This window comes from Maylandia zebra, unplaced genomic scaffold (genome assembly GCF_041146795.1).
Source record: "Maylandia zebra isolate NMK-2024a unplaced genomic scaffold, Mzebra_GT3a scaffold26, whole genome shotgun sequence".
NCBI lineage: Eukaryota > Metazoa > Chordata > Actinopteri > Cichliformes > Cichlidae > Maylandia > Maylandia zebra.
The window spans coordinates 251,584-274,725 of NW_027490056.1; the positions used below are offsets into that span (position 1 = coordinate 251,584).

General features: G+C 40.2%; 1 protein-coding gene and 1 long non-coding RNA gene across 3 annotated transcripts; both read left to right on the forward strand.

Moving 5' to 3' along the window:
• The first annotated feature begins 184 nt into the window (after positions 1-184).
• LOC112434088 (inositol polyphosphate-4-phosphatase type I A-like) lies at positions 185-11,734 on the forward strand. 2 transcript variants are annotated; one of them, XM_076881585.1, is made up of 8 exons: positions 191-708; positions 878-1,797; positions 1,863-2,073; positions 2,821-2,890; positions 4,221-4,483; positions 4,577-4,748; positions 5,133-5,253; positions 5,558-8,409. In XM_076881585.1, exons 2-3 carry the CDS (start codon positions 1,585-1,587, stop codon positions 1,914-1,916), a joined length of 267 nt encoding a protein of 88 aa, XP_076737700.1. In that variant the 5' UTR covers positions 191-708; positions 878-1,584; the 3' UTR covers positions 1,917-2,073; positions 2,821-2,890; positions 4,221-4,483; positions 4,577-4,748; positions 5,133-5,253; positions 5,558-8,409. The 2 variants fall into 2 exon arrangements, 1 of the variants encoding a protein (XP_076737700.1); XR_013096534.1 differs by lacking the exons at positions 2,821-2,890; positions 4,221-4,483; positions 4,577-4,748; positions 5,133-5,253; positions 5,558-8,409 and adding an exon at positions 9,344-11,734 and having other exon boundaries at positions 185-708.
• A 1,627-nt stretch (positions 11,735-13,361) lies between these two features.
• On the forward strand, positions 13,362-17,496 carry LOC143416157 (uncharacterized). Its single transcript, XR_013096535.1, has 4 exons — positions 13,362-14,780; positions 15,500-15,599; positions 16,698-16,742; positions 17,301-17,496. It is a non-coding gene; the product is annotated as an uncharacterized LOC143416157 (long non-coding RNA).
• Positions 17,497-23,142: the final 5,646 nt, after the last annotated feature.

Sequence of the window (23,142 nt, forward strand, 5' to 3'; positions counted from 1 at the left end):
CTGCACGCCGGAAATGAGGCTTCATTTCCCGCAGGTCTATCTAAGCAGCCCGCTGTTTTCCAGCCCGGGGTCAAATGTGGAGCAAGGGCGCCACCCGGTGGACAAATAAAAAAATTACAACTCTAAGGCCCGTCCTGCAAAATGAAAATGAACGCTAAACATCAACGATCCCTTTGACCATAATTAATTTGCAGTGAAAAATAGCGTTTATAATGGGTTTCAATGGGGCACAAATCGACCACTAAGCACAATAGTGTAAGTTTGTCTGTAGCTTAGCCACTGAAGCTAATTGAAGGAAGTCAGACTTGAATTTTGAAATAAAATCATATCAAACTTTTTTTTTGGAGAATTTGGCTATAGTCCATTCAACACTGTGCAAATGGCATGTAATCAAAATTTGAAAATAGCCACAAATCGACCCAAGACCCTCCAGGGGTTTTAAGTACACGCAATATTTTCACTCTCACATTTTACTCTGTACTGGAAGACTTGTTCATTTTCAAGATTCATTCATCCATCCATCCATTTTCTTCCACTTTATCCGGAGCCGGGTCGCGGGGGCAGCAGCCCAAGCAGAGAAGCCCAGACCTCTCTCCCCAGCCACCTCCTCCAGCTTATCCGGGGGAACACCAAGGCGTTCCCAGGCCAGCCGAGAGATATAATCTCTCCAGCGTGTCCTGGGTCTGCCCGGAAAACCTCGCCCAGGAGGTATCCAGGGGGCATCCTTGTCAGTTGCCCGAACCACCTCATCTGGCTCCTTTCGATGTGGAGGAGCAGCAGCTCTTCAAGATTCTCTCAAATAATTTTTCACCATATAAACTAAGGTTTTTTTATTTAGGCGTCATAGTTCTGAAGAGAGATATGTGTTTTTTAATAGGTGGACATTTCTGCCAGCAGGTTGGGGATTAAAAAGGTCGATCATGCTTGGCTAATTTGAGCAACTGTGCCAACTTTACAAAACTATACGTTTTTATACCACAACTCCCCGTTCAGCCTTAAATGCCAGAAGAAGAAGACTAGTCTCCCTAAATCTGACTCTGTTTATTACCGGAATCTGGAAAATACTGTAAGAAAGCTACATAAAGTATCAGCATTGAGTAACAATTTAAATTCACGTCCTCAGCAACAGCATTTAACAGTATTTCCATGTACTTCTTACCTTTGCAATTAACTGCAGGTTAAACGGCCCGGTGACTTGCAGCCACGATTAGGCTCATTGAGAGCAGGCATGTGCATGCAGACAGTGTTTGTTTTTACATCTGGTGGGTAACGTCCCTCCCTATATTTTTGGAACAGTACCTCTGAAGCTTGATTTAGATTTCTGCAGGAAATTTACGTTCTAACTTCAGATGTAACACCTCTTAACACTAAACCGGTCCATCATGCTGTTGTTTCCAGTTACAGCGTATATTTCCTGCTGAAGCATATTTCAGGCATAAGACAGAAACATTACAAAAATATACACCTGCAGGCCACTCTATTGTCTTTATTTGACTAAATGCACTAAATTGCTGCCACAAGCTTTTGAACACATGTACCTAATAAAGTGGCTGGTGAGTGTCCTCAGTCCCAGCTCGGATACAGATGTGTCGGTGTGTCTTTGTTCCCTGCAGTAGTGCCCTCTCCAGCTCAGTCATCATCCACATACCCCAGGACACTGTCCGAGCCAAAGAGATCATCGCCTACGTCAACACGCTGAAGACTCAGGTCAGCTATTACGCAGAGAGGCTGTCTCAAGCTGCCAAAGACCAATCGGCCAGCGGACTGGAGTGGACGCTCGCCAGTCTGGTTGACAAGGTACTAAAAGTGTTTGACGTTACGTGGGGACGCTTCATATTTCATTCATACCCTCTTCCTTTCAGACCCGTCAGCTGGTGGCAGTGTGCGGCTGCAAGCTGCTAGCTTCAGCTATTTAGGCCCTGAACGCAGTACGAGTACATCGCAACCAAAGCTTCTCCTTCCGCTGAGTCTGAACAAGTAGTGCTCCGCAATGACCAGGATACGCTGAGAGCAAAGTACAGCGGTCACAACAGCCAGTCGTCACTGCACGTGGACTGGCACGAAGAGGAGTGGGTGAGTTGATCAGCAGTTATTGGCTGTTTTCTGATTCCAGATTTTTTATTTCTTTAGCATGACAACAGACAAGCTTAGTTTCTTGGCACACATTGTGGATACAGCTTGATATCTTAACTACACTCTGAACTCTGTTTTTCTTTTCTTGTTGCTTCTTCTTCTTCTTGAGTCATCCCTCTCATGTTGATTTCCAGCTCAGGTCACTCCTTACTTTTAAGAAGTTGGAGGATTCGTGAGCAGATTTTTCCTTCACCATATCAGCCGACTTTATTCTATGAGAAAATACTCTTAAATGACTCGTCTTTAAAAAGTGTTCAGTGTTTTATGTCTGGTCTGTGTGTCATCTTTGTCTTTACAATGTTGCAGCAATACTTTAGTAATGATATGATATGATATGATATGATATGATATGATATGATATGATATGATATGATATACCTTTATTAGTCCCACAAGGGGAAATTTAAATGTTGGTTTAGTGTAAGCTCAGCTTTTTAACTAATGTAAGAAGTGTTATGACTGACTCGTTTTTAATACCTAAATCTGGCCTCAGTGCACAAACCTAAATGAATCGGTACACAGCAAAAATGCCAGTGTTGATTTTTCAGTGTTAGTAGATTTCAACAGAGTTCCGAGTTAGTTCAACACTTAATCGAGTTAAAATAACACATCGGGAGTTGATTCCTGAAAAGTGTAAGTGTAGATTTTAGTCGTTACTGCATTTTAACACTGTGGGTGTTAAATTAGACCACACCTTCATTTCCTGTGGAGCTTCGCAATCCAGAATCTTCGGTCGCCATTTTTTCTTGCTGATGCGGTAAGTTTTATTCGGTTAAATATTAAGTTTTAGATTGATGTTAGAACAAGTAACATGATAACTAGTAAAAGAAATAGTATTTATATCAAAATACATCATCTTTAAGTGTCATATTTGAATTTTAACTGTTTTTGTTAAGCTGGGCTACTGCTAGCTAGAACTCGGCAAAGTACCAGTTTCTTTCCTAATATTCATTTAGCATAATCTGGCTATTGGCAGACTGTAATGAATATTACATGTTAATATATTTCACAGTTTTTATTAAATGCCTTTTATTTATTTCCGAATTAAACTGCCAAAGCCTTAGGGTCAGTGGTCTCAAACTCGCGGCCCAGAGGCCACTCGTGGGCCAAAGGCCACTTGCGACCCACGTCAGGTGAGGTGAAGAAGTATAATGCAATTTGGCCCTTAAAGTGACTTTTTTTTTGTCATTAGCCAAAAATGATTTAATATAAAGGCAATGAGGGCAGAGTGTTACCGGCCCTCATGGGTAGTGTAGTCCGTGCTGCGGGGAGAACGTGTGGAACTGCCCCTCCCGTTGTGTGTTTGAGCGCGAGAGAGGGAGAAAGTAAGAGCTGTTACCGATGAGAAATGGAAGAAGAGAGCATGTAAATATAATAATAACCACTGCCGCCAAAATGAGTGCCTGGTTGTAAGAAAGCTGTTAAGATTCGACTGTACACTGTGTTCGCTGACAGTAAAGCTACAAGCCCGACAACCCAGCGTATTGGCCAGAGGTGTCATTACCACGGTTCAGAGCCGCGGACCTGGCCGAGGTAACAAGAGAGTACAAACATGTGGAGGGATTGGCTTTGTTAGTTCAGTGAGAGTCAAAAACTAATGTGTACACTTATTTCTGCATTTTTATTTTGTTAAATATGAATAAAATTACAGCAGAAGTGCTGCAAAGTGTCTGACCAGAAAGAGAGGACCATTGTGTTAATTTGGTAGTTCAATTAAAGGCATCGGTTAGTTAAGAGGGAGAGGGGGGGATGCGTTCATATTTGCAGTTTTGTCTTGTTATACAATATTTGAAATTTAAAAACGAACAAACCAAACGCTACATTGTCAGGAATATTTGTGGGGAGGGTTTTTATCGCTTAAAATATATAAAAAATAATAAAATAGAAATATGGTTCCTACTAACCCCTGTGATAGTTGAGAGAATACTGTATTGCAGTCATGTTACACAGCTTGTACTACTTAAAAAATGGATCAAGGATGTTTTTCTTAACAAAATTAATTTTAACTCAGTCTAAAGGGACTAGACATGCTAGATATTTTGCAAAGAAATGGTGTTATATGCTGGACCTTATTTTACTCTTGGCAGGTGGTGATATGCTGGTTCCCGAGAAGAGATGAACTAATCAAAGTCAGCTTTTCAAGACAGCCCCAAGACTCTTCGCAACTTGTGTTCAAATGTGAGGCCGTTGTCAGGTGATAAATGCAAGGAAGAGGCACTCAACTGACATGAAACATGTCAAAGACAACATGAAGGTGACATTTCAACATAGGCAAAAAGTGGTTCAAGAACCTGCCATAGCTTCTACTGTCCTGAACCTTTTCCCAAGATTTCTGGATACACCTGGCTTGGTAAGGCATAAAATAATTTAATGACTGCTTTGTGGTTCCTTTGTTTGTTTTCTTGTTAATGTGTTGTTTCTGTTGTTACACTTTGTGTTTAAGATTGACCAAGACTTCACAATGCTGTTTTTTGGGGAGGAAGTGTCTGGTAAGTTCCTTGCAAAGTGGCCAACATTCTTCAAGCCAAGGATCATCAAAGATTGCAAAAATCTGTCCCAGAGTACAGAATTGGATGAGCTGCTCATTTCTGCACAGCGTTACTCTAACGAGGCTGGTAAGTGTAAGTTGGAAATGGTAGATTTTGCATGCCTTTACAGCATTTGCTTAATTCCCACAACACAATATATCACTCATTTCTGTATGGTATGAAAACAAGCTTACAAACATGTTAAACCTGAAATGACATTTAATGTAGTTTGAACACAAAAAAAGTTACATAATCTTACTATTGTTATGACTCGATATCTACTTCACTTGGTGGCCAGAAGATTTTAAGTCTCTAGAAATGAATTTTTATACCAAGGCGCTGGAAAACTGCCTTATTAGAAAAATTATCAGGTGTCTAAAATGTCATCATGGTATTACATAACGTGGAAAAATGACTGCTGTGGTCCTTTAAATGACAGTAATTGTGATGATCTTAATTTCTATTCTGTAGTTTGGGACTGCGAGGCGGCTGCCCTCTTTTGCTGCTTCACTTCACTCCATCATCTAAGGGAAGGACGTCTTCAAAGATTAGCACATCAGATGCTGCTCACCACCTAATGAAATTCATCAAGGTATGCTTTTTAGAATTGTATATTTCTCTTTTGATGAGAACAGATGCAAATTATCAACGGCTGATATTTTAAGATGGCAAGGTGATCCAACCTGCAGCAGATGTATCTATCCCAGACAAGCTTGGTGTTGCAGGACTGACATGTCATTGTTTCTATTAAAACTAAATGTACACATTGAAACAAAAATAATTGTGCGCGCGGAGTGAAACATTTTAATATTGTCATAATTTCAAACAGCAATGCCTCAACATCAGATTATCAATTTTGTTTAATGTGAATCACTTGGTTTCTTTCTCTCCCTCAGGTGGGAGGTAGCACAGAGGCTTTTCTTAAGGCTGGCCCCACTCAGCCATTCGTCCTGTGGGTTGGAGAAAGAAAGAACATCATCCAAAGTTTCTACCCAAAGTTTCTACATTGTCCTAGATCAAAAGGTCATTCCCTGTGTGACACAGATGGGAGATGCAGGTTTTGACAAGGCAAAACTTTTCAAGGCACATTTTTTAATTTGCCGTGTCCTTTGATAAGGCATTGGACAACTTCTACACATTCATCCAGACCATCAAGTGTATGGCATTGATGTTGGCAGCGTGAAGGACAGTCCTCGGGTCAATGAAACAAGAGGAAGTCTTCACTGTACGGTTTAAAGATATCCACTATTCAGCACTTTGACTGGAAATGTTCATCTGTTACATTTGCAAGATACACCACACAAGTTGCTCAGTGTTATTTAGACATTTGAAGTTCCAGCATGGTTTGTACCCAGGAAAGTTTTTACGTTTGACCTGTGGAGAGCCTGGATGTTCATTTATCTTTCACACGTACTCTGGTTACAAGCGGCACTTATTCCGAGCACATGGAGACTGCGTTCACTCTGAGGTCATCAACAATTTTGAGCCTGTACCTAACGATGGAACCTCTGTTTCACAGCCTGTAAATGTGGCTCATCCCATGACAATAACTACACCGGTTCCAGTTGAAAAAAGGCAAATACTGAACATGTGCAGCTCTGTTATTGCTCAAGTACAATCATCAGGAGTTCCTGAAAGTACTGTACAGTGTTTAGTTGGTTCATTGGAGGAACTGGTTAATGACATCCATGCACATGCAAAACAATCTGTTGTCGACTGTTTGTCAACTGATACATCAAGAGAAACCTTAGAAAAAGTTGAGGATTGCTTTGATCAGCTTGAAAATCCATTTTCATGTCTTAACACAGAATCTAAAAGGATAAGATATTTTGAGCAAAAATGGAAAATAGTTGAACCCATAGAGCATGTTCTTGGTGTGCGTTTTGATGTACGCAAAGATAGAACAACAGGGACATACAGGCAAGTTCCTGTCAATGATAAATTCATGTACGTTCCTATCATGGGATCCCTTTCATCTATGTTTCGAAACAGTGAACTTTGTAGCAGTTTCCAGAAAAAAAAACTAAACATGGAGGGATTGTACAGAGATTTAAATGACGGCTCCTACTTCAAAAATCACAGTTTATTCTCACAACAAGAACATGCTCTCCAGATCCAGCTCTACTATGACGATTTTGAAACTGCTAATCCTTTAGGCTCAAAAAAGGGGGTGCACAAACTTGGTTGTATTTATTTTGTTTTGAGAAATTTGCCACCAGAGTTAAATTCTGTGTTGATGAACATTCATCTTGTAGCCCTTTTTCATTCAGAAGACTTAAAAAAATATGGGTTTGATCCTATCCTAAAGCCACTTGTTGATGATCTAAAGATTTTAGAAACTGAAGGAATGCAAGTGCCCTTTTCAGCCACACCTGTGAGAGGTTCGCTTTTTCAGATTACAGGTGACAACTTGGCTTTACATAGCATTTTTGGTTTTGTTGAATCATTTAGTGCAAACTATTGTTGTAGATTTTGTTTAACTGATAAGACAGAGTTGCAGTCAGTTTTTAGTGAAGATCATGTAGGCTTAACACTGCGTTCCAAAGAACTTCATTACAAACACTGTGGTGCCATTCAACAAAATCCTGCTTTGGCCTCAACATTTGGTGTAAAAAGAAATTGTTTACTCAATTCACTTCGGCTGTTCCATATTTCAGACAACTATGCTGTAGACATAATGCATGATCTACTAGAGGGAGTGGTGCAGTATGAGTTAAAGCTTGTGTTTCAGTACTTGATTAAGACCTCTTTGATATCCTTGAATTCATTGTCACAGAGAATTATAAGCTTTAACTACGGATATGCACAGAGAAGGAACAGGCCAGGTGGGCTAAAACTGGATGACAACAGCAAAGATCTTGGGCTTAATGCTGTGCAGTCATGGTGTCTTTTGCGGAATAGCCCATTGATTTTTGGAGATATCGTTTGCAGAAATGATGGACATTGGAACTTGCTACTTTTGTTAGTTCAAATTGTGAACATTGTTTTTTCATCCATTATAACTCATGGCATGACTTGCTATTTGAAACATCTGATTGCCGATCATCACAAGGCTTTCAAATCTCTCTTTCCAGAACGGAATTTGATTCCAAAGCACCACCTAATGATCCATTACCCACGCTGCATTAGAAAAATTGGGCCACTCATACATATGTGGTGCATGAGATTTGAAGCAAAGCACAAGTTCTTCAAAAGATCTGTAAAGAACTTTAAAAATATCACAAAAACACTAGTAAAAAAACATCAGAATCAATTAGCCTTTCATTTTGAAAATTTTTATTTTAAAAGATTACAGTTCGGCCCCATTAATGAAGTCTTGGCCAGCAGCTTAAAAGGCAGTGAAGCACTGAATAAAATGTTTGATGTTTCTTCTATTGTTTCTACAACTTCCTGGGTCAAAAGTTATGGTACAGAATATCAAGTTGGGATGTATGTTTGTTCTGGTGTTGAAAATGAGATGCCTTTGTTCAGTAAGATTGTCAGTATAATTGTTAGCGATTTCAATACTTATCTTCTAACTTGTAAGGTCTCAACAGTATATTTCAATGATCACTTAAATGCATTTGTTATTGAGGATGGATTAGATGTCTTTGCACTGATCTCTGTAGATGATCTGGTGTACTATAGACCTTATGATAGGCAATTTTCAAATGGCACTGATGACAAAATGTACATTGTCCCATACTGTAATTTTGTATGACTTGTTTACTTGTGGTGTATCTGAATACAAAGTATTTTGGAACGTTAATGTCTTGTATTTCTTTGTAATGGGTGGATGTTGGGGGTTAATTGTAGCAGTAGAGATATCAGAGATTAATGGGAGTTTATTGTAATCTGGTGGTATTAATGATTTGACTGACACTAGTGTTAGTGTTAGAAAATTAACACTATTCAGAGTTGAATTTTTTAACACCAGGGCTAGTGTAAAGTACCACCAACACTATTCGGTGTTAATTTTTAACACTTAACACCAGTGTAGAATATTTTTGACACTGGTCAGTGTTACTCAGTGTTAATTTTTAACTCTGTGCAGTGTTAAAATAACACTAGCTCGTTGTTAAAAATATAACACTTTGAAAAGTGTTAATTTAACACTCAAAAGAGTGGACACATATAGACACTTTTCTAGTGTTAAATTTAACACTCACAGTGTCAATTTAACACTGGCGATTTTGCTGTGTACATATGAAAGCGCCCAAGTCACGAGCTGTGTTCAAGGACATGGATAAAACAAAAAGGTTCAAATTTGTGCCCAAAAACCCCACAAATCAGTGTCACTGTTTTAAAATCTGCTGCGAGACCGCTCTAAATGTCAGCTTTTTCTTTACGTAAAGACTGGGGTCTGTAACATATCAGCTCGTTTCTTATTTATTAAAGAACATGCCTGACACCAGGCTTTTGCGTTAACGGCTCCATTCGATCTCTGCAAGTATTTTTAAGTATTTTTAGGTTCTTTCCAGCAGGATTTGTGGCTAGTTCTGGAGCTTGACCCTAAAAGATTTCAGTGTGTCGGTGCTTCTGCTTTCCCTGTTGTCCTTCTCTTCCGTCTTTATTTCTGTTTCTGTCAAATTTAAAAACAACTGCACTCTGAAATACACACTCTTTGCAAGATGTTGTCTAAACTAGTGGTTGGAAGGCATATTTGTGTTTGGTCTCTGATGGTTTATTTACACTTTTTGCAGGCCACGCCCACGGACTACAGCGCCATGATGAGCAACAAAGCCAAGAAGTCTATTGACTTCCTTCTGATGCAGGACACCGCCCCGACGATAGCCACGGACGTGTCACTGCAGTACCGCCTCGACATCGTCTTCTGCCAAACGGTCACCTACACATATTTTAATTATTGTATGTCTGAGCTGATGCGTTTATCCTGGAGTGACTCAGAGTGAAGGAGAAGGCCAAGAAGAAGTGTAAATATCATAGAAGCAAAGAGTTCAGAGCTCTACGACTTAGTGTCTTTATGGTATTTATGTGTGTAATGGAGACCAGGGGTTCCATTACCCTTACTTGTATTTTTATTAATTGACTGACTGATTTGTATTTAAAAACCGTAATGAAGAAAAACACACACTGGTTGATTGTGATTCTTTATTAGGCTTTTTGGGTTGTTATTTAAGTGACTCGTTAAAGGTGAAGAGACAGGGGGACTGGCCATCCTACCTGTGTCAGGAAAAGAACCCGTGTTAGAGCTGTTCACATTTAATCATTTGTCTGTAACCTAAATTAGTTGTATATGTAAAAAGAGAAGTGTTAACAGTACTCACTTTGTAAAGAGTAAAAGCAGCTCAATCACCTGCTTATGAGCTCCTGGAGAAAACCAATGTGCCAGGCTAGGGGAGTGTGTGTTGGAGTGATTTTGTTAAAAGTTGTCATTATTGTGCTTGGACCTTGTCTTGAACTGTATGTTCAGATATTTTCTGTTCCTCCCCCACATGTAGGATGTTGGGGATGTTACTAGCTATAGTTTTCAACTGCAGGCACAATCTATATAAGATTCTGGTTTCCTTATTTGGTAAGGAATGTTCACTTCCTGCCCTTTATGGGCTCACCATGTAAATGGTGGACTGTTAGAGGTTAAGCCATATACGAGGTTGAGGGGAGATGACCCTTTTATGACTAGAGATGCGGTTAAAACGTTTGTAAGCAGGAAGTCACGTATACAGACACACATACACTCTCTCTCACTCACACACACACACACACACACACACACACACACACAGTGCCTTAGCTTTTACCACACAACATATGGGGTTTACAATGGGCGGTTGTGTAACTGTTTTCACACACACACACACACACACACACAGTGCCTTAGCTTTTACCACACAACATATGGGGTTTACAATGGGCGGTTGTGTAACTGTTTTCATTCAATAAAAGGCTGCGAGTGGAGGCTGGAGTTGGAGTTGTCTGAGTTTGGGTGTAGAGCTTGCAACTCTGAGAATCCGACCAGGCTTCCCCTGCACAAGCAAAAACCAATCGAACTCTGATTGTCTTACTTTGTTCTGAGTCAGCGAGGGCTGAAACCTAACTGTGGTTAAGGTGTTTTAATGCAGCGGTCCCCAACCGCCGGGCCACGGACCGTCGTTTGGTCGAGAGATGAGGCTCGGGTGTGAAATGTATGGTTTTCAGAGTTTTTATCATTTTTTTATCGTTATTTTGTTATCGTTTTTATCGTTAACTCTGTTTTCCTGGGTCTTTCACGTGTGTTATGAATAAATCTTCTTTTTTTCCGGTATCGGTACTAGTTTTATTTTGTTGTATTTATCTGTGACACCTTAAAGGCCGGTCCGTGAAAATATTGTCGGGCATAAACCGGTCCGTGGCGCAAAAAAGGTTGGGGACCGCTGTTTTAATGTATATAGAAGAGACTGACGTTTATATGTTATGGAGTTATTTATAGGACTTGTTACAAATCTTCATATGTCTATGATGTGTTATATCAGCCCGTTCTCACTCCCGAGGCGTAACATGTCGACGTTTTGTCACGTCCCGCAGCGTTCCTGAGGAACGTGAAAGGAGACCTTCGGCGTTCTTATGGTACGCGGCGGGCTATGGCTGGAATCCAGTTCAATGACGCTCCCGCGGTAATAGACGTTCCAGCCCTGTATTCCAGCCCTAAACCTAACCTTATCCCTAGCCCTGACCATAACCTTATTCCTGACCTTAACCAGGACTTTAATGATGTTAAATAGCGTGTTTCTAAGCGATTTGAAGAAAAAGGGCAAACATGTGTAGATTCAGTCCAGACAGTTCTCATATTTCCTCTTTTTTCCGAGGTCGTCATTTAGAAACGTGGTGGGTAGCCAAAAACGTAATATGGTGACGATTTGTCACCTAGCGTAAAATGTTACGCTTTGGGAGTGAGAACGTGTTGGTTATATTGTAGTGGTTTTCTTATGGGGAGGGTTTTGTTTCCCTTTGGTTTGCTGACCCCCAGACTTGGTCTATTCCAGATGCTCACCTGAATCAGGTAGAGTATAACAGGAAGCCATTTGCTTTTCAGAAGGGTTGGATTCTTTGCTGTATCACCATGTGTTCTCATTAATAAAGTACATTTTACTCCAGTCTCGTGCTATTTTAGTGGAAGTGACCCATGACCGTCGGCCAAAACTGACAATATGACTATTAAAAGTCTGAGTAATACTGTAATTTTCTGCTGCTCATTCCTGTGCAATATCCCATCTGACCTCCCGTCATATTTCTTTTCAAGATTTTCTTATTTAATCACTAGTGTACATATATTTATAGATACATATATATATATTTAGTCATCTTTTCTCTTTTACCACGTCTTTCTAATATTTTGCTCTTTACTATTTTTCTATTTTTTATTTTATTTTATTATATTTTATTATATTTTCTTCTACTGTACCATGCTGCTGAGTGACTGCTGCTCGTCAAACACATTTCATTGCAATGTTGACCCTGTGCTAACTTGCATATGACAAATAAAACTGAAAACTGATAAAACTGAAAACAGTAAAGGCAAAGGGAACACATCAAGTAAGGATTTCACACTCCCACTCACAACGGCACTTTCAAAGCATAAAGCCAAATATTTCAAAATTTCATTTTGAAGCATTTTAAAAATGAATGTGTTTGAGTTTCATTGCTCCAAAGCAATGTTTTCATATAAGCAAGATAACAACCAGTTTGCAACCATGTAAGTACAGTCCTCTATTGTGAACAGACGTGTTGGCAATCTGTCTGCGTTTATAAATTAGACAACAGTTATTTGCAGATCTTCATCAATCTGCCTGAGAGTGATTGCAGTCGGTCAGGTTGCCTCCAAGGAGGCAGTTTATTATTTTCCTTTCCTAGTTGGACAGATGGCTGTTGTTTTGTTTTTACTGTAGTGTGCTGGGCCATTAATGGCTCAGGGGCTGCAGCGTATCCGCGCCAACACCTAAGGCCAACGTGGAGTCACCGGTCAGACTAACATAAAGAAAAAATCTGTTAAATTACACATTTGTATTCATTAAGTCACAGACAATGAAAACAAGCAGAAATCAAGATGTAATATTTTTATAATTTTATTGATGTTAAATTAAAGTTCCAGCTTAGTTATGTTATCAGTGCAAGTCACTTCAATCTGTATAGCACCAAAGGAAACAATGGTGTTTTCAAGGTGCTTCACACTGTAAGGTAACAACTTACAGTATTAAAAAGAAAACCCCAAAAGAACAAACCCCTCTGAGCAAGCACGAGGCGACAGTGGGAAGGAAAAACTCCCTTTTAAGAGGAAGAAACCTTCGACAGAACCAGGCTCAGGGCGGGGTGGCCATCTGCCGCGACCATTCCTGGGGATTTCAAAAATGACTTGATCTGATCTAAATGTAAAACTAGCTCATTTAAAGTGTCCAGTGAGTTTTAGAAAATATTTTGCTGTTGATATCACGATGTCACTATAAAGTGGAAACTTTGTTTCTTCCCTTACACCTCCCAAAAAATGCCCGCACCGATGAGAAGCACTTAGATATGCAACTTGGTTCTGGGAATATCTTTCTTTTGAAAGTTTTAACAATATCTTCATCAAGATCTTGGAAGTTGAATTGCAAGATTGTCACCATAACCGCTGCATGCTTCCATCTTTTACAGAGGGATTTGAAAACCCTCTCGCTGAGTTTCTTGAACTTCTCTGGTGGGATTTTGTCGTATCCGGCCCTGATTTCAGTCCAGATTTTAAGCCGGTTGGAGATAGCTTCAGCACTTTCAATGCTGAAGACTGTGCCTGATTTTTTTGAAACCTGGGAAATCAGTCCTTCCACAAAGATTTCCACTGAAAATCTGCATCTTTCTTTCTTTTCATATGATTCCAGTCTATCAGTAACTGTTACTGCCAACAGGTGTTCTTGGAATACTGAAGTAGTTATGATATTAAATATTGGTTGTTCCATTAAATTCATTGAATCCTCCTCCCCACTCCTCCCCATTTCCAATGATATTAGTGACAATTTATGTAATTTGTCACAAATATCAGTGAAAATCGCATTAGCAATGCAGTCAAAATAATTCTGCACTTTTCGGTCTAAATGCAAATCCATCCCCTTGAATTTGTCCAAGAGTAGATCCAACAAACGTTTTTGGTGAGAATGAGGGCACTTTAAAAGTTTACCAAGCTTTGAAAGCACAGCCTGAATTAATGTCTCTAACCATCTTTCAAAGTCTGTTTTTTCAGGTGGCTCACAGTCTACAGAAGATCTGTGATGCTGTATCTTTTTATATGACTCCGTTTGACTTACGTTTGTTAACGGTGGGATGCTGGCTTCATGTTCAACACAGGATTTCTGCTGCTGGGGATCTGGAATTGGATTGTTTTCTGGTTTTGCAGCACTGTGTTGGTCAGCATTTTGACAGCTTTCTTCTGTGTTAGCTGTTTCTTGGCTGTTAGCATCTATATTCTGTGCTGTATCAAACTCCTGCTCAGCAGAATCGTCCAAAAATTTCACACGTGACAAAACCGTTTTGCCAGTAGTGGTGTGGACAGAACAGTTTTCATGTACAGGGGAGTTCTGGGAAGACCTCAGTGGTGATACTGCTAGTGACTGTTCACACAGGTCCATTACGTCCTCTACAAAACCTACAAGCCGCTTAGCGGTGAAGCAATCCGGATAGCCTGAGATAAGCTCTCCCCACTGCTTGTTCGAAAAACTACTGAACAAGTTATTCAAGAGGGATACCAAAGCATGTACTGTAGAATTATCCCCATTGGTCTGAACTGTTTCATCATTTGTCATTGTGTTACAGTTCGAGCTTGCCATTTCACTTTTTTGTTTTTTATGTCTAAAATGTTGTTTTGTGTTAAACTCCGTGTTTGAACGTTTAAAGCGCTGCTGTCCCGCTGTGTGAATGCGTTTCAACTGAACAGCCAGGTCTATATATAAGGTCGGTTTAAGGTTTCTTTGTAACGTCAGGTGACGTTACAAAGAAACGTCACCAGTCAAAGGACTGGCCCGGCTCGTCATAACGAAAGGGGCGGGACAAATCTGTTGCTTAGCAACTGAAAAAAAAGGCACACCGCGCTGAATGCTACATCCGGCCTGCGACGGTACACCGCCTCCGCACCACCGTTTAAACATGAAGTGTGGATGTTAGAAGATCCCAAATATGGTGAGCTACTGGGAAATTACTCACGTTTTTGTTCTTGAGAGTGAGCGATAATAAGCGACATTTTATTGAGAAATTACAGTAGTCTGTCTACAAAAACTACAAAAATGACCTAAATAAGACAGAAGTACACATTCATTTTTATCGTTTTGTCAACAACAGGGCGCATGAGGTTTGTTCGGTATTTGTTGTGTCTACAAGGCTCAGGCGCCCCCATGAAGTGTCTTATTTGTATAGTTGAAAGCATTATAAAGGAACGCAAAACTAAATTACATATAATTATAATTCTTGGCACTTTCTGGTGTGTGTGAGTTAGTGTTTCTCTTTTATGATTTGTGGGTCCAGCATCAAATTCAGAATCCTTCCCATCACACATGAGGTCTTGAATAATCATCTTATTTTAAAGACCTCGTAGTTTGATAGTTTGCTCTCAGACTGTGGGCTTCCTTGTGGTTTTTAGGATATTTAGAAGTAGAAGGGGATCATCCTTCTGTGGAACCAGCTCCCAGTTTGAATGCAGGAGACGGACACTATCTCTACTTTTAAGATTAAGTTTCAAAGTTACCTTTTTGCCAACGCATATAGCTAGGGCTGAATCAGGTGACCATGAATCCTCCCTTAGTTACCCTGGGACTACCCTGCTGGGGGATTCCCACCATGTGTTTATACACCTCTCTGCATTCAATAATTAGTTCTTGTTCATCTCTGGCTCTCGTCCACAGTGTGTCTTTTGTCCCCTTTTTCGTCTCCTCATCCCCAAAGGGTCGCAGCGGGCCGCCCCTCCCTGACCGTGGTTCTGCCAGAGGGTGCTTCCTGTTAAAAGTGAGTTGTTCCTTCCCACTGTATTGAGGTTTTTTCTTTTTAATTGTAGACTTTCTACCTTACAATCTATACCACCTCGAGGAGACTGTTGTTGTGATTCAGCTCTGCATAAATACAATTAAATCGAATTAAGTGGGTTCAGCTGTTTTGTGAAATAAATGTGAGTGACATGGTAAGTAATAGCCTGCATGTAACTCATGGTAAGAAGAGCAATATCGCCCCCTCCTGGTTCAACCTTTTTTTCTTTGCAGTAATCTTTCCAATAATAATACATATGCACTAACCTCATGCTTGCTGTTAACAATAGCCTAAAGACACAAAATCAAGTTTAGTTTTTTCCTTAAGTTTATGTTTTTTTTTATATGGTTGGCATTTATTTTGTTTCTTTTTAATAATTATATTGATTCTATTGATTGTTTGCCAAGCACTGAGGTCTCTGCTTAGACTGTGCTACTGGGATCACTGATTTAAAAATGAGGCAAAAGCACCAAAGTTGTGCTCAAAAATAGTACAGTGAGCTACAAGCTGTTGCTGTAGTAATTCTAACACACTTATTGTTTTTAAATACATACATGTTTAGTTCTTTTAAACCTAATTATATATATATATTTTTTTGCAAAAGTGTCACCTAAACACCCAAATATACGTAATTCAAAACTTACTTTAATTATTACCCATTTGGCTGGTAACATGGACCCAGTCTGATGGATAGTTACTGAACAGATAGTCTTTTCTTTAAAGGCTGCATTCAGAGCAAATCATTGTAAAAACAAGACAAGTCAATAAAAAACAAGTAATAACTATAATACTAAACTACAATAGAGAGAAAATCCAGTAAATATAATTATATTATGTAAAAAATATACAAATATTTACCTCTAATTTAAAAAGACATTACAAGGGTACTAGTTTCATTTTAATCTAAACATAATCTAAATTGACACTAAATCAGTTTAAATATTACAGCTGAAGGTGATTTTAATAAATGTACTGCTGCTTGACTTTGTTTTACTACTGCAGTATAATTTATCATGTACAAAAGCTCCAAATGTTGTTTCTCTGACTTAATGTTCTGATGACGTTTGTGTTACTTTGCAGGAAATAGTCAGGACCCAGATGAACCTGTGCTGGAATTCAGTGTGGGTGAGTAATATGAGCATTTATGAAGGCTGTCCATGACCTGTAATTAAATTTAGCGTCATTAGTGCCACTCATTGCAAGTGACAGTGCACATGCTTTCAGCATGGAGTCTGCTCTTATGGTAGCAAAATAAATTCAGAAAATCTCCATCAAAAAGCAGCTCAGCAGCAGAAATATATATGGTCAGCTGGTTGTGAGTTAATGAGCATGTGAAATCAGTGTGAACATTTTGAAACAACAACTCTCCAACCTCGTAATTGTAAGACTGCCTGTGCAGCCACAGGAGCCTTCAGAGAGTCTTCCTGCTTGTCTCTTGGGTTGATTTGCTCGTGTTTTCTCACCCAGTCAATGACTGTAAAAGGGCTGGACTAATTGGAGGCAGGTGTAATTGATTGCACTGATATGCTAGTCTACTTATAGCCCACATTACAAACACTGCTGTGTTATTTTGTCTCTCAGTGCAGGTATGTAATGTGACAAAACCTCTAATGATCTGATATGTTTGGGATGGATGGGCTGTGAATTATATAGTGAATTGTCTTATTTTGTCGCTCTGTGCAGGCTTTCTACTTACAGGGTGGTGGGTCTCAGAGGACAATTGCTACCCCTGTTGAAGTGAACAACGTGTGGAGTGCAACTGGCTTTGTGGCATAGCTGGCTCTGGCCTTGGACTGTGTGTTTTTACTTTGTACCTAAATGGGACACTGGACTTTTAACTACTATTCATTGTGTTTATAAATAAAATTTTAGAATTTTATTGACTGTCATCTTTTTGCCCACGGTTGGTCAGACCTAGAATCTCTTTGTGTGTGTGTGTGTGTGTGTGTGTGTGTAACATCAACAGGGTTTTGCATAAAAGAGTGTGAGCAGGTCAAAAGGTCAATTCATTTATTGTAGTTTTATGGCAGCACCCTCTAGTGGCCTTGAAGCAAACAGTCTCCTAACTAAGCCATGGCATCTCTGGTCTCTCCTACTTTTGTGTGCTCTGCTGGAGGAGCAGCATTGGATCTAGTGATACTGAGTAAGCTGATTAGGACAGGCCTGGAGAAATGTGGTTTGCATGAAGTATCAGGAAAAAACAACCTTGTATTGTAAAATAATAATACACGAATAATAAATACTTTTCATGACATTCAGATTTCTGGACTCACGAGTTCATAGAACATTAATGTTACGAAACATTGAGAAGTCTTAAAACTACATTGTATACTTATTATTTATTTACTTTAATCAGATTTGACTGGTATTTTTAAACATTAAGTTTTTGTTCCTTCAACTATTGTATTTAAGCTTATGACTCACTCACAGTATGTTTATATAACTGCCTAAAAAACGGTGAGGATGTGGCCGCAGTGGCTGAGAAGCAAGAACTTTGCTTTTTCTTCTTTTTTTTTTTCTTTTTTCTTTTTTAATTGGGAAGCATAAATGAACATACCAGAAAACCCTGCACGAAGGAGCCATATTTGTTTTTTGTGTGTGCATAAGCTGAAGCTTTAGTATTATTACACATATAAGGATGTTAGCATGCAACACACAAACTCAAGTGGTGTTGCCAAGATAGTTGCTGACTGGCAAGAAACTTCTAGAAGAAATCTGGTGACAGTCCAAAGCACAAATGAACATGTTTAATACTCGTGCAAGACCCTGTGGGAAGGTGCCAGATTGCTGTATTTTGTGTGAATCAGGAAAAGTGCACGGTGATGACTAAAGCTTATAAAACATCTCTCTCCTTATGTGTGCATATATGAGAAAGAAAATTCTGCCAAAGCAACTTTAGCTTCTTGCAAGCATCAGTACACAAAGGATGCTAACACAAAGCTAGCCAAGAACCAAGAGTGATTTTAAAGTTGAACGTATGCCGACCCCAGCAGCCAAAGGGAGCTCCGGGGAGAGCTTCTTGGGGTCCAGTGATGTGTCCTGAAGAGACGACATGAGCTCTCCCTCCTGTAGGCCCACCCCAGCAGTAGGTGCTGTCTGTCTCATTCCGAGTTAACTGCTACTCCTCTACATCTAAACGAGCCAGTTGAGGAGGTTCAGGCATCTGACAAGGGTGCCTCTTGAACGCCTCCTGGGTGAGATGTTCCAGGCATGTCCCACCAGGACAGACAGGACACACCCAGGACATGTTGGGGAGATCACAGCACTCAGCAGAGAATGCCTCAGTGTCCCCCAAATAATGGAGGAGCTGGCTCGGGAGAGTAAGGTCTGGGTCTTCTCTGCTTATGCTACTGCCACCGAAACTGGACACCAGATAAGCTCAGAAAAATGAACAACCTGTTTAAATAAAGGTTAATTTAAAAAAAATGTTTGTCATTAGCTAGTCTGTGTACATGTACTTCTTCTCCAGTGTTGAAAATGTTAAACTCACAACCTGCACATTTTCTGGTTGCATCATCAAATAAATACCCCCAAAAGTAGTCTGAGTACTTTTACACTGGTTTTATGCTGCGATATTTTCAAAGTCTTTCACTGAACACATTCAGTCACACATTGTTCATAATTTATTGGAAGTTTATTGTTTAATGTCCTGTCTAAATAACTTCAGTCACCATTTGTATTCATTAATGAATAACTGACTTCTAATATTAAAAGAAATAGAAACTGTTGTGCTGTTGTTCACGTAGAAGGGCCTGCTGCTGGATGTCCAGACTTTGTGCGTCAGCAGGAGGGTCAGGGTACAGGGTTCGAACCTCCTCATGAGATGTCGTATCTGCTGGATAAAAGCAAGCTACATCACATCAAGGATTGTCCTAGAGCTGCCCTACAGTAACAATCAACTGACTAATATATGAAATACTTGCAGTAGCACAATAATAAACACAAAGCAAAAAAGTGTTTAGTGAAGATAAAAAACCCCATCAAAGTTTTAGTTTGGATAAAGGGAGACAGAGCACCAATCTAAACAAGTCTAAACCATCTGGCACCTCCACACTTGTAAGAACAGCATGACCAAAGTGATTGTAGGAGGAAACAACCTTGACTTCCTTTACATAGCTTAGTACTGAGAATAAAAGAAAAGCATGATTAGAATTATTTGTGCTTCTTCTTCTTTCGGCTGCTCCCTTTAGAGGTCGCTACAGTGGATCATCCGCCTCCATCTCTCTATTTCTAGCATCCTCCTCAGTCACACCAACCCCCTGCATGTCCACCTTCACTACATCCACAAATCCTTTCTGTGGTTGTCTGAAAACATCATCCACGGAGACTCTTGCCTGATCTCATCTGTCAGCCTCTCCATCACCAGTGCAAACAAGAAGGGGCTCAGAGCCTCTCTCTGATGTAATCTCAACCCATCACATACTTCTCTGCCCCTCAGGACTTTCTTATGCAGCACCACAGTTACTCTCTTCGCACCTTATCATAGCCTTCACTCCTACCCTCTCTATGCCTCCCGTCTCCATCCTCTTCAGAGTTGCCTCACTTCCTTCTCTAATTCAATTTTCGTCCAAAGTACTCCTTCTCCCTTCTCAACACACTTTCTTCACATTAGCACATTTCCATCTCTATACTTGGTTACTCTCTTCCAGCACAATTTATGTGCCTTGCCATTCATTAAAAATCATTTTCTCCTTAGTGTCCAGCCTCACATACAACTCACTACAAGCCTTTTCCTGTGCCAGTGACACCTCTCTCTTTGCTGTGCACCTAGCCTTTTAGTACTCCTTCCTTCAGCTCCCTGACTATCCCACTCTTTCTTTGCCAGTCTCTTCCTTGAATACATTCCTGAATCTGTTATTATTTGTGCAATGAAAATTAAATCAAGAAAGATTTTGCTTTTACAGTCTCACTGCAGGTTGATACATTATAAGCACGCCTGTGGTTCACATAAGCATTAAAAGCTTGTATTACTCCCTGATGTTTTGCCTGTTAGCATGTGCAGCAGCTGGAGAAGGACTCCTAGCTGAAGACAGGACAGCTTCTCGATGTGCAGATTGGTCGTCTTCTACGCAGAAGCAAAGGAGAAAAACCCCAAATTAAACAGAACAACTACTTCTAATAACAAACAGACGTCTCTCTAAAACCGTGGCAGCAGTTCACCATGTCAAATGCTTTCTTGTCGTGCACAGTGACTATAACAATCAGCCCCACTGGCTGCACTGTCCTGCAGTGACATAAGTTAATTCAGCATTGCTATAAAACAATGAGGCTATTACGTTTGACCTGTACTTGCAGAATACATTCCAAAGCTTTTGTTTCCTAAAGCATTCGTCCTTCTTTGTGAGCAGTTTGTGACAAAAGAAAAGCCCAGAAACAGGCACCAGTTCAAAGGCATTTCTCAGATGATTTGCTGTAAACTTGAATACAAGCACAGATGAATAAATGTCTTGTAAAACATTGTACTGAATACATTCTTCACTACGAATATCAAATTAAGATCACACGTTAACAGCCCAGAGTTAGTATCGTGTCTTTGCCTCACCACATCTGGGGGTTAACTGGGTTAAATTCAACATAGCAGCGTCTCTAAATGACTGATTCTAAGCCTGGCACAAAAGATAGAAATCCCTGTTGTTCTGGCATCTTATTCCTGCACACATTACCCTGCTGTTCAGTGGTGCCTGACTGCAATACCTGATTGCAGTCAGGCACCACCAGATTGTAGTGGGTCTCGTGTGAATCTGTGCAACCCATCTGAACCTCCAGTTGTCACCGCTCTTTCCTCAGACACCAACGTAAGGCTGACAGCATTCTGAACACTTCCTGTTGATCATCTGAAGCACAACAGGGGACTGAAGGCAGGGCAGGGATCAGGAAAATAAAGGTTTATAATTTGCACAAATCTTACCCTGCTGGCTGGGAATTTCATTGGGTGGTGGGTGGTTTGGTGCTGACACTGAGCAATTCTGTGAATGCATTTTTATTTATTTATAGAGTTGTCATACAGGGCAAAATGTGAAAAAATTTGCAGTCTTTGCAATGAGTTACTCAGAGTTCTAGACGAGCGCTGGCTAAAAACAGAGGAGGGCCTAGATGGCGCAAGATTTGCCAGCTTTTTCTGCAAGGTTGGGATGGGCGGAGAGGGCTGCCTCTGCAGGACGACAACTAGATTCTTTCTTTGTCATTCTTTGACAACGACACAGCGAGCTGAAGCGCTCCTGTCTTTTCAGGCTTACTGTACCTCATAATTCGACCGTGAGTCTCTCTCCACCCTGGTGGCCTGAGGTACCTTCTTAGTCTCTTTTTCCTGCCTCACCACCTTTTCCTCCTTCTGCTGACGTGTTTCAGCTTCATGGATCCTGCCTTGGTTTTTCAGCTTATGCTGCAGAGTAGATAAAACTATCTCTCAAAGTCCACTCCATTGTGATACATATATATTTAACATTACTGTTTCTCATTTTCTAAAGCTTAAAACAACACTAATTTGCTTTAAGACCAAGAGTGCAGCAGGTCAACTATCACAGTAAATATAAGGACTTTTTGTTAATATGTTGTTGCATTTGCTTTGTAATGCTGACTTCACACAAACTGGACGGCAACACGTTTTTCAACTCGAGCAATCTAAACATCACCACAGTTAAATCAAACCAGTCGTCGTCTGATTTTTGTTATGTTTAAAAACTATAGTGTCACCGTCTGCCTGAGAAATATTCTGCTACAAGTGGGCTTTGGTATTGTTTTTCTCTCCTTTTCTCTCCCTCTATCGCCTGGGCGGAGGCCATTGTGGGCTCCCGCCTTTGGCCTACATACCTGGGAGATGGTGAACACCTGCGTCTCATTAACCAGCCTCTACTTACGGGAAGAAGTTAGACTGCTCTTTGCTGGATTGTTGCTTGACTCATGTTAGTGAAGTCCTGGCTAGGACACTAGTAATCTAGTTCTCTTGGATTTTGACTCTTGTGCTAACACGTCGTTTCCCTGTGTACAGACACCCTGGACCTGCCCTTGTTCCTTACAGAAATTCTGGTACGAGAGAGGAGTGAGAGACTGGTGAGACGCCAAGAGAGACAGAAGGAGAGTGAGTGTGTTCCCCCTGCTTTTCCCTGCAGATTCCCTGGAGACCTGATCCCTGCACCCTTGTCTATAGCACTTTGACACTGTCGCACATTTAACTTGGTCTAACACAGGGCCATATAGGTTTTTCCCCTCTTAATAATAAACAACTTCATTTAGGAATTGCATTTTGTGTTTATTTGTGTCATCTTTGTTTAATATTTAAATGTATTCATCAATTTCAGAGAAAGCTCACATACTCAATACCAACAAGAAGAAAGAAAGAACTACAAATGACTAAAGTTGCAGTGAGGAAGTGAGATCTGACTAATGACAGGAAGTAAAAAGAGTCATCAGTTCAGAGACTGTGACGGTTGAGATCGACAACAAGAAAGACGTGAGGCAGAGAAGCACGATGGATGAATTCAGATGGATTCAAATGTTTTTATCTCTGATGCTGATGATTCTGATT